This window comes from Chelonia mydas, chromosome 10, assembly GCF_015237465.2.
Source record: "Chelonia mydas isolate rCheMyd1 chromosome 10, rCheMyd1.pri.v2, whole genome shotgun sequence".
Lineage (NCBI taxonomy): Eukaryota > Metazoa > Chordata > Testudines > Cheloniidae > Chelonia > Chelonia mydas.
This window is the reverse complement of record NC_051250.2, coordinates 30,421,302-30,432,726: the sequence shown is the minus strand read 5'-3', so window position 1 is coordinate 30,432,726 and position 11,425 is coordinate 30,421,302. Positions and strand designations below refer to the sequence as shown.

The 11,425-nt window shown below is 53.0% G+C and overlaps 1 protein-coding gene across 8 annotated transcripts; it reads left to right on the top strand.

Moving 5' to 3' along the window:
• The first annotated feature begins 1,496 nt into the window (after positions 1-1,496).
• On the top strand, positions 1,497-10,580 carry JMJD8 (jumonji domain containing 8). 8 transcript variants are annotated; one of them, XM_043523670.1, is made up of 10 exons: positions 1,604-1,696; positions 1,935-2,084; positions 4,313-4,405; positions 5,121-5,169; positions 5,797-5,853; positions 6,456-6,524; positions 6,738-6,857; positions 6,995-7,062; positions 7,660-7,794; positions 9,650-10,580. In XM_043523670.1, the coding sequence occupies exons 1-10, from the start codon at positions 1,607-1,609 to the stop codon at positions 9,728-9,730; spliced, it is 912 nt and encodes a 303-aa protein (XP_043379605.1). In that variant the 5' UTR covers positions 1,604-1,606; the 3' UTR covers positions 9,731-10,580. The 8 variants fall into 8 exon arrangements, with proteins under 8 accessions (XP_007055886.3, XP_037766314.2, XP_027674014.3 ...); XM_007055824.4 differs by lacking the exon at positions 9,650-10,580 and having other exon boundaries at positions 1,497-1,612; positions 5,797-5,893; positions 7,660-9,643; XM_037910386.2 differs by lacking the exon at positions 9,650-10,580 and having other exon boundaries at positions 1,598-1,686; positions 5,797-5,893; positions 7,660-9,643.
• Positions 10,581-11,425: the final 845 nt, after the last annotated feature.

Genomic DNA, 11,425 nt, shown 5'->3' with positions numbered 1-11,425 from the left:
GCTGCCACATGTGAATACATCCAAGAACGCTGCTTTGTCCAGCTCTGCCTGCATGTGCATAGCATCTTCGCTGATTCTCCTTGTGGAAAGGAGTCTAATGATCAATCCTGACCACAGTCTAATAGCCAACAATTCTTGGGAAAGGGGAGTTATTAACCTGATTCCCCACCCCAGCCCCTAAATGCTGAGCATAAGGTAACCTGCAGTTTCCTCTGGAAAAAGAAAATCAGACAGATTGCATGCTTCATATTGAATAGGGCATAGCCTCTGGAGACTTAGGGAAAAGTTCTGATTAATTCAGCAATTCACTTGTGATTTCAGCTGAACATCCTCTTGTTCCTGGGGAATCTGTAGAACTGAGACAGATGCCTTGGGATGAGCAGAATCTACTTAGTCCCAGAGCTAGGAGTCTGGAGTCACCACCCTGGTGTATGTGCTTAAACAAGTCACTTAACTTCTCCAAGCCTCCGTTTTCCCTATCTGTTAAATGGGCCTAAGCATCAAACTACTTTCAAAGGGAATCAGTTGAGAGTCAGTGCTTATACAGTGCTTTGAAAATGACAACTATACAGCTATAAAGGTCCCCAAATTGGCTAGAATGTGGGGGGGAGGCGCTCCTTTGGAGCAGATCCTGCTACCCTGTCCTCATGGTCATAAACTTGTACCACCTGCCCAACGAGCACCTGGATTGAAACGCTGATTAGCATGACCCATGTTGTACCGACTTTCAAGTTATCTGTGCTTCTTGATCCTCCGGCACAACTGCACCACCTCCCCCTTTAGGGTGGATGCTGGCAGGAACACATCCTAGCTCCTGCTCTTGTTGAACAGAATCCTCTACCCTTGGGCCCCCTAAATACTTTCACAGCCACAAGTTCTTGACATCCTTCCTATAGCCCCTTGCCATGCTGGCCCGGCATAGGAGGGAAGCAGCAGCAACCAGCTAGCTTTTGCTTGTACTGATTAGGGTGACCAGACAGCAAATGTGAAAAATCAGGACTTGGGTGGAAGGTAATAGGAGCCTATATAAGAAAAAAACCCCAAAATCGGGACTGTCCCTATTAAATCGGGACATCTGGTCACCCTCGTACTGATCCCGGCTGGCATCAGTCTGAGGAAACCTGGTGGAAAAGGCGGGAACACAAGCACATAGGAGAGGAGGAATCAATGGGGCAGAACACAGGCTACAGAGGTGCAAAACAGGAGGAGCTAGGCCTGAACCATGAAATTCCCCCTGCTGAGCAGGGGTGTTTGGCCTGTGGGAGGAAGGGCTCTTGGTTCAGCCCATTTCCGGCTCTGAGACTAGCTGTGGGTTAGCGGCTGGTGACGTTTGTCAATGCCTGCTGGGTAATGTAGTCACCAGGCCAGCATTCCAATAGCAGCATGTGGCATCAGCCTCTCTTCCCCTTTCACCCCTTTGAGGGACCACGAATGGAAGTGTCTCCCAGATGCCTGCTGGGTAATGTAGTCCGCAGGCCACGAGCCCAAGCAGCAGCACGTGGTCTTCACAGCCATCCTGCCAGGCCGTGTTGAAAGGCGTCAGTGCGCGCGGGTCCCCGGGGTGGCGGCGGCTGTGACATGCCTGGAATACAGCTCCCAGAATGCAATGGAGGTGGGGGGAGGGGGGCTCTGGGCTGAGACTTGCCGGCATCTGCTGCCGCACGCAGACAGAGCGCTCCACCTGAGGCGCGTGGCGGTAGGGGCTGGAGGGGCCCGGGGACGTGGGAGGCGACACATGCAGCGCGAGGGAGTTGGGGTAGAGGGTCGGGTAGGGGTACAGCAGGTATTAGCCTAGAGCTGGAGTGGGGGGTAAATTCAGAGAGGGGAGGGAAGGGAAAGAGCCAGAAGCGAGCGAACAGCTGGATTGATTCCCCTGCTGGCATTAGGGTATATTACAGCCTTTAACATCCTGTCCTGCACTGTTCTCTCCCTAGCTTTTCCAGCCTGCTTCTCTGAGAGAATCTGACACCCCAGACAGCAGAGGGCTGCTGGGGGCAAATGGGATCGTGGTGGCAATTCCTTCTCCTATCCATCCCATTGTCGCTGCCTGGAGACTTAGATTACCTGGAAGGAAATGGGGGCTGGTAAGTAGACAACCCATGCACACAAGTATTTTCTCAGTCTCTTCTGGGATTTAAAGCATCAGGTCTGGTCCACATTCCCCCCCAGTGGACGTGCTGCCATGCAGAATGCTATGTTGACTCATGAGAGATGGTCAGGGAAACCTCCATTGCTGAAAGAACCAGGTTCCTGCTTATCACAATGTCAATACCTTGCCACTCTCTCCACTCTGATCTTCACTGCATTCTGCTTGTCTCCTGACAGCTGGAAAATTATATATTACCTTGAGGTTTGTATCCCAAAAGGAGGACCTGTTAGCCTATTGTTGACTGCTTAGCATTTTGTAAGCAGGCCCTTGATCACCTTTCCCCCCAGGCATGGTCTTGGCTACTGTCAGGAGAACTAGCTCTGCCTAGATGGCCCAGCTAAAGGCAGAGTTGCCTAGGGAGTAGAGTGAAGTACTAAGGATCGGGAAACCTGCACTATATTCTTGGTTCTGCCACTGATTCGCACTGTAACCATGGCTAGGTCGCTTATCCTTTCCGTGCCTCAGTTTCTCGAGTCATGATAATGGCATTTCCCTGCCTTTAGCGGATTATGAGGATCAATTCATGAATGTTTGTGAAGTGGCTGGCAGCGAGGCACTGGAGAAACTCAAAGCGTTATTGAGCATATAACTCTGAGTGCTCTTGTGGAGATGCCAAAGGCAGAGAGAAGGTTAGATTTAGAAATAAAAGGGGGAAATCTGGCCAGTGCTTAACAAAATAGGGAATGATAGCATTTTGAAATGGCTTATGTGGGGAAGGATTTCTCCACATCCCCCTAGCCCACACTCAATGTGCAGCGGCACTCAAGCAAACAGAATGTTGGGAATCATTAGGAAAGGGATAGATAATAAGACAGAAAATATCATATTGCCTCTATATAAATCCATGGCATGCTCACATCTTGAATACTGGGTGCAGATGTGATTTCTCCATCTCAAAAAAGATATGTTGGAATTGGAAAAGGTACACAAAAGGGCAACCAAAATTATTAAGGGTATGGAACGGTTCCGTATGAGGAGAGATTAATAAGACTGGGACTTTTCAGCTTGGAAAAGAGATGACTAAGGGGGGATATGATAGAGGTCTATAAAATCATGGCTGGTGTGGAGAAAGTTAATAAATGTTATTTACTCCTCATAACACAAGAACTAGGGGTCACCAAATGAAATTAATAGGCAGCAGGTTTAAAACAAACACAAGGCATTTCTTCACACAATGCACTGTCAACCTGTGGAACTCCTTGCCAGAAGATATTGTGAAGGCCAAGACTATAACAGAGTTCACAAAAGAACTAGATAGGTTCATGGAGGATAGGTCCATCAATAGCTATTAGCCAGGATGGGCAGGGAATGCTTGCCAGAAGCTGGGAATGGGCAACAGGGGATGGATCACTTGATGATTACCTGTTCTGTTCATTCCCTCTGAAGCACCTGGCATTGGCCAATGTCGGAAGACAGGATGCTGGGCTAGATGGACCTTTGGTCTGACCCACTGTGGCCGTTCTTATGTTCTTATATATTAGGTGTGGCTCTTGAACTCTTTCTCCTTCTCCCCAACCATGGAGCTTGGTTTAGTTTGAACAGATCTAAGATTGAAAAGGCCCATAAGAACACAGTCCATCCCCGCACGTTGGCAGTATCTAATGCCCTAGACACAGCATCGGGGTAGAACCGTTGCTACTTCTGCTAGCCTAGTTCTTAGCCAGTTGATTGAAGGAGCAGATGCTTGGAGGGTCAGCAACCTCCCAGGAACAGACTCAGACCAGGCATTCCCTGGGGGAGAGCAGACCTAGCCTGGAGTTGCCATGGAGAGAGAACTGGGTTTGCAGCCTTGTTACTTATCACAACGGGCCAGAGGGCCAATCAGTGCCCCTCCTGTCATCTGCGAGGGGCTGACTAGAATATTTTGTTCCTCCCTTGAAGTGGCTGCCTCTGTGGGGCAGTCATGACATCAGTTCCTTGACGCTCCCCGCTGAGAAATCTGACAGATTCCCCAGGCCTCTTTCCATTGCTGTTGCAACCCTTGGCACCGACCCTGATGTTGGAGTTACTGTCTCTGGGTTAGAGGGAAAGGGAGCTGGCAGTGACTGGGTCCGATCTCCCCCTGTGTGGGTTGCTGATCCTCTCGGGATGATGTCACCTGCTGGGAAATGCTCAGGCTGGCGGTGATTGATGCTGAGGGCTCTGTCCCTTTCCCCACCCCAGGCTGACGAACAAGTATTTGGCTCTGATGGAAGAAGACCACTGCACGGTGGAGAGGAGAGATGCTTCCCTGACCTACTCCCAGTTCATAGACCAGTAGGTGTGCTGCTCTCTTTGCTCTCCGGGGCTCAACCAGCCCCTTTCCTGTACCCAGCACTGCATGAAATCAGAATGGTTATTACTGGGGGAGGGAGGGGGATTCTCTGGGGTCTTCCCCTTGATATGACTCCACAGGGTCCTGGCTGTGCACAGGTCATTGTGGAAATCTCATGGCACCCAGAGGGGTGCTGTTTACCTTGGGACCAGTTAGGAGATGGGGTTCTCTGTCAGCAGGCAACTTGCAGATCAGTGACCATTCAATAGAATCTGATGAGAGCTTTCCATCTACTGCTAGGAAGAGAAGTGACTCCCATAATGAGTGCCACAAGCCCAACTTCTCCATTAGCCCCCTGCGGACCTGGTAGTGTGCCAGCACAGAGCATGCATCCCCATGCTGCCTGCACAGCTCTCTCTCCTTGCCCCCAGATGTCCCATAACCTAGATCTGCCCTTGAGATGGTCTGTGAATGTGTCTGTCCTCAGCTTGCCCACCCACTGCCACTGAAGGTGCAAAGAATTTGAGTCTGAGCACTGAACAGCTCAGCCCATGTATCAGTACATAAATCTGTTCCAGAGGTGGTTACAGCTGGTTTTCAATACAGCTAACACTAGTACTGTTAACCAGGGGCTCTGATGGGAGTGAGCTGGGTATGTAGAATGTGCCAGGTCCCAAGGGGCCAGGAAAGTGTTTAATTTCCCTCTGTGTTTTCCAGATATGCCTTTTCCAGGCCTGTTGTTATCCAGGGAATCACGGACAACTCGGTAAGTGCTACATGCTCCCGGCTGTGATATGCCCCTCCAGCCTGAGCCATCTCATTGTATGTAGGGAAACAGCCCCTTGGAGCCTCTCCAGCCTTTCACCAGGACCAGGCTTAGTAGCCATGTTTGCCCTCCTGGCAGCCAGGCACGTGCTCCATATCTGGCTGGGAGTGACTTCTGCCAAAAGGGGGGATTGACAGTAGGGGACAGTGTGATTTCTATTGATACTGACACTTCTCAGTCATATGGCTGCAGGGTGATGGGAAGCAGTGAGAGAGTTGAGCTGGGGGGGGTTCTGAGTGGAGACCATCAGAGTAACCCAGGGAATCCATTTGGGAGGGGAGTTCCCCTCCCCACATGATGGATTCTGGAGCAGCCCCCCAGGATACATTCTTAAGCAGGAAGCTCCATCCCACGGTGGCAACTGGACCAGCCCCAGGGCATCTCTGTGTTGGTCTGTGCCCAATTGGATTTGGGAACAAGAAGGGCTGTCCTCTTTCGCTGGCAGCTCGAAAGCCAGATCTAGAGAGAGTAGGGCATGGTCCTCCCAGCCTGGCCTGGCACCCCAGGCCACGTTCCAAGCACCTCTGCCTTCCCAGGGCCCTTGTCACCTCTGCTCTGTGCTTGCAGGAATTCCAGGCGCTCTGCACGAGGAACAAGCTGCTGGCAGAGTTCGGGGACCGCCTGGTGCGTCTCAGCACTGCTAACACCTACTCCTACCGTAAAGGTGCGGGGCTTGGCTCCAGGGCACATGCGCTGAGCTGCACTCTCACTGGGCTGGCTGTGTGGTGGGAAGCTGCTCCAGACAGACGTGGGGGGCAAAGAAGGGTCAGAAACACAACTCTGCTTGGCCTCAGCCAATGCCTCCCTTCCTGCTGCCATGGCTGGTTGATGACAGAAGATCTTGCCTGAGGCTCTGGATTTCATTGTCCAGGGAGCACAGTAAGCCAGGCTTGCTCCTTTGCCTCCTCCCTCTTCCTGGGCCAAAACCCCACTCTGTGCTCTTGGGCAAGTCACTGGCCCTCACTGTGCATCGGTTTCTCCAGCTGTGAACTGGACACATTGCACTTTGCCTAGGAGGGAGGGTTTCAGTGTTGCTTGTTGGCAGGACAACAAGGATTTCCAGGCTGCTGGGCTGTGGGCTCCGCAGGGGGAATAAGCTGGAGGAGGGTGGAGTGTGAGAGCCCTGCTGTGCCCCCTCAGCCCTGCCGTGCCCCCTCAGCCCTGCCTGGGTAGATAGGTCACACGCCTTGGGGAAGGACAGCCGTGAACTCTCTCCTCCCTCGCAGTGGATGTGCCATTCCAGGAATACGTGGAGCACCTGCTGGAGCCTCAGGACCTGGCCTCCCTGGGCAGTGGTGAGTAGAGGGCTCTTCTGTTCAGGCTCTCCCTGCACCCTCTTTAGTGCTCTGCCTCAGATTCAACCGTGTGGCTGAGAAATCCAGTTCTGGATGGATTCCTAGGGGCCACCTCCTGGCTGGGGTTGTGCTTCCCTCCCCAGCCTGCATGCCCAGACAGACCAGAGCTCGTGCTCTCTGGGGGTTACCAATGTCTCTTTCTCTCCTCACCAGACACACACTATTTCTTTGGAGACAATAACTTCACAGAGTGGGGCTCCCTCTTCCAGAAATACTTGCCACCTCCATTCCAGATTCCAGGCACCAGCGGGGCCTACAGCTTTGGGATCGCTGGTCAGTACCACCCTGGGAAAAGATGATGGCAGGGGGAAGGAATGGGCTTCCCAGGCTTAGATGGACACGTTGCCCAGAAGTGATGGCCTAACCAGGCTTGGTCCATCTGATCCCATCTCCTGTCTGTCTGCCCGCAGGCTCCGGTTCTGGGGTTCCCTTTCACTGGCATGGCCCGGGTTACTCAGAGGTGATCTTCGGCAGAAAGGTGAGAGCTGGGTGGGGTGTGGACTGATTTATAGACGCTGGAAAAACCAGGTGTTTTCCCATCCACAGCCCCGCTGTGGAGCAAAGCACCCTCCTAGCAAAGTGGGGATTTGATCCAGGCAGTGGAGCACAGACTGTGCCTGTCCAGAGAGGACCCGTGATCCCCTCAGCCTTGGGGTGCTGTCTGCTGCAAGTGGCTGAGGCTTTGGAGGAACGGGAAATTTCCCCATAATGCACCTGGCCACTTGCACACACTGACGGCCAGCGATGGAGGTTCCTTAGTGGCCCCTGTGGCAGGGGTGTGTACACACACAGAAGAAGACAACAGCCCATACCCCAGAGACCTTGCAATCAGGCAGTGAGGTTCCTGTTCAGGTCTGACCCTTATGGGGGCAGCTGGAAGAGCCCTAGCAGTTCCCCTTAGACAGGCCACCCCACACATCCTTTCCAAGAGAGGAGGGCAGAAGGGGAACTGCTGAGCTCTGGGGAGGAAGGGGGAGCCCACCCTGCAGGGAAGTAGAGATTTGCAGGTCTCCAGTGAAAGGGGACCCCATGATAGGCAGAGCGGGGTGTTTGCTAAGAGCCCCTCTCTTTGCAGCGCTGGTTTCTGTATCCCCCCGAGAAAACCCCCGAGTTCCACCCCAACAAGACAACTCTATCCTGGCTGCTGGACACATACCCATTCCTGCCGCCAGAGGACCGCCCTGTGGAGTGCACCATTCACCCTGGTGAGGTCAGTCCTGCACCCCGGGGCCCAGTGAGCCAGCCAGCCCACCCCCTGCTGCAGCTGCTCAAGGGACCTGTAGAGTGCATCAGCTTGGAACGCCAGGGGCTTTGTGTCCGGAGAGAGAGGGGAGATTCGCTCGTGCTGCACAAGCAGAAGGGACCCTGACACAACAGTGTCTGGGAACCCCGACACAACAGTGTCTGGGAACCCCAGTGCTGAAGCTGGGCTGTCAGAGGACCAGGAATCCCAACGCCAGCACTTCTGCACCAGAGCCAGGCCGCACAGTGACCAGGCATGCACACCAGCACAAGCAGCTGTAAGATTCCTGACACTGTTGCTTTCCAGACAGAAGGCCAGCTGTCACAGGATTAGGTCCTGGGCTGGACTGGAAGGGGCCACGTCCCCTGATGCTGGCATTACCATGCGGGAGGCCAACTGGGAGGTGTAATGGGTGGGGCAGGGGAGAAAAGCATGTAGAGTTACAGGCAGTGCCCAGCCAGGCCAGAAGGGGGAGCAGAGCTCAAGAGCCAGCCGGTAAATGTGCAGAGAGAAGTGTTGGATTAAAGCTCAGCAGAGAGAGGAACGATGGGCCGGTGGATTGGGCACTAGCCCAGGATTTGGGAGATTGGGGTTTGATTTCCTGCTCTGCTCTAGGCATCCTGTGTGAACCTGGGCAAGTCCTGTAGCCTCTCGGGGGGCAGGGGGAATACATTAGAGATTGCAAGGCGCTCAGATACTGCCTTGATGGGGGCCCAACAGGTACATGTCAGGGCTGGCATCTGTTCCTAGCTGGCTATCTGATGTTACACAGATAGCCAGTCTCTCTGGGCCTCAGCTGGGAAATGTGGACAGCACTTCCTACCCTCTGGGACTGTGGTAGGGCTCACTTGGCAATGCTGAGGGGCTCAAATACTAGGGAGATGGGTGTTCTAAAGAACCCTGAATGTGACAGAGGATCTGAAAGTCTTGTCTGTCAGAGGATCTCAAAGCACTATCTATAAATAGATGTGCACACACTCTTAAGAATTCAGCCACACACTCTAGCTCGGGAAGGAGGTCAGTATCGGTGATTTTGGCCTAGCCTAGCTGTAGAAGCTAGCTTACACGTGGGAGCAGGCAGCAGCTTTCTGCAGCACAGGATCTGATGATCCTTCTCGCAGGGCAGGGCTGAGGCCTGCATGAAGCACCAGCAATTGAAAGGAGCTTGGGAGTGCCAAACCCTGCCAGTAGAGGGTCCTAGTCTGATGCAGGACAAGCATGAGTAGCAGCATCCAGACAGCCCTAGCTGCAGCTTGAATGCCACTCCCAGCAGGGATTTTCAGAAAGGAGGGGCCTTGCAATGGTCGGGGGGGGGGGGGGGGTAAAGTGCACGAGCCAGCTGGTGAATGAATAGGGAGACTGGGCTCCTGATTAAGGCCCAGCATCTGCTCAGAGAAATGACACACTGAGCCCTGCCTTTGCTTTAACTATGACCCTCTAGTTCTGAGCACTAAACAGAGCATGTGGCCCTTGCCTAGAACATACGCAGAGGCTAAACCACAATGCCTGGGGGAGCTAGAGTCCACATGGACACACAGCACAGCTCCCTCTGACTCAGCCTGCCACTGTCCCACAAATTAATCCTCCCCCACAAATTAGCTATTGAGTGGACAAGCCTATTCAGAGGCATTACAATGTAGGCAAGTGGCCAGTCAGCCTCGGAGAAGCTCTCACTGGAAGCTAAGGTCACAGTTGAAAGCCCAGGCTGCCAGCCACTTTCTACAGGTAGAGCCCACACAAGAGGGCAGCTGTATCAAGGCTGCGTGGCGAGTGAAGGACCAGGCAAGCAGCTCCCCCTCCCCTGCTTCTGTCTCCTCTGCAGGTCCTGTATTTTCCTGATCGCTGGTGGCATGCCACCCTCAATTTGGACACGAGTGTCTTCATCTCCACCTTCCTGGGGTAGAAGCTCAGGACTTTGCCTGCCTGCCATTCCTGGTGGTTCCTCAGGAGCTGAATTGTTCAGTTCCCTCCCACCAAAGCCCTGGGATTCTGCTGGTGAATTGTAGCCAGCTCTCTCTCCTCTATAACCCTGCATGCAGAGCTGGATTCTGGCTGTAGGGCTGATACAGCTCTAATCCATCTAGGATTTATCCTGGTCTATGTGAGCACCCCCACCATTCTGTGACTCAGCAGCTGCTGAGGTTGGGTTGGAGGAGAGAATCTGTCCCCTTTCTCCCATGCAGGGTGGGAGCTCTGGGCAGCTGGTGGCAGTTTCTGCTGTACTTACAATTTTGTGCTTTCTGTTCCTCAGCTCCATGGGCAGAGCTCCTCCTCTTGCCTGCCTGCTCACCCCACCCCCTTCCTTCACATTCTCTTTGTGTTTCTAACATCTGAGGAACAGAGTCCATGGCAGAAGGCAGCTTCTGGCTCAACCCTGGTCTCTAGGCAGGAGTGACATTACTATGTAGGCTCTTCTTTAAATGGACCATTGGTCAGTAGCACAGTACCAGCCGCTATAGAGCTAAACCGCCAGGCATTGGGCTTAATCTAGCCTCAGATCCCTTGCGTCCACCCTTGGTGACCCTCGCCCAGCATCTCTGCTGAGAGCTCATTTCCTGGTGCTTAGTCATGGGTGCAGGGGAAAACTGAAGGACCAGTTTCTGTTACCCAGGAATCCCCTGTGGCTTGGGGTGGTTGGGCTGGCTTTCACTTGAATGTTAATGTACAAGCAGCAAAGGATACTTGAAATAAGTGTTTAGGTTATTTATTGGGATTTCCCTATTTCAAATCTGGATTAAAATATAACTGCCTTATCTCTGCACTTGTCATGACTGCCTTAGCACTGAATCCTACCGCACCATAGCCAGCCTCTGACAAAAGCAGCTGCTACTTTTCCTCTCATTTACTCTTGGCCCCCAGGGATTGTGGCAAATTCATCCCTGCTCTGACATGAGCAGGATTACTCCAGGACTGAATCTGGCATAGGGGTTGTTTTCACACATGCGGCCCCCTGATGCAGAGCTTTTAGTGTTTTTCAGCCAGCACCTCACATACAGAATCTGACTACACTGCAACTGGGAGGTGCAAGTGCCGCATATGTAGAGAGGAGCTAGCTTTGGTCTAGCTAGAGCAAAGCGAGCTTAAGTAACAACAGTAGTGAAGCCGCACCCACCCTGAACCTCCAATACCTAATCAAGTAGCCATTGCTGATGCTGCCACTATCATTCCTCAAGCTAGATCAAATCTATGTCTACACATGCTGCCATCACCACTCCTGACTGCAGCGCACAGACCCAAATAGCCTTATCCTGGTTCTGTAGGTGGGGAAACTGAGGCAGGGAGTTACAGATCCAGGGCAAGACTAGAAATAGATTCCTGCCCCCAACCCAGAGTCCCTTCCATTGTAATGAGCACAGACCACACTGCCTCCCAGTAATGCACCCTTAGAATAGGTCTTCTTGAGCTAGTCTGCACTAAAGGACAATTCTGTGAAGGATTCACCTTGTTCACCGATGGAAGCTAGGGTGTTGGTCGACAGACCCAGACAGCTCTGCATGGCGTTTGGCTCCGTCAGCCAGTAGGTAGGTCACAAGTGCAGCTGTCACCTTGCAGGCAAGGCCTGGCCCTGCCCAGCAGTTCTGAAATGGCATGAGGCCCC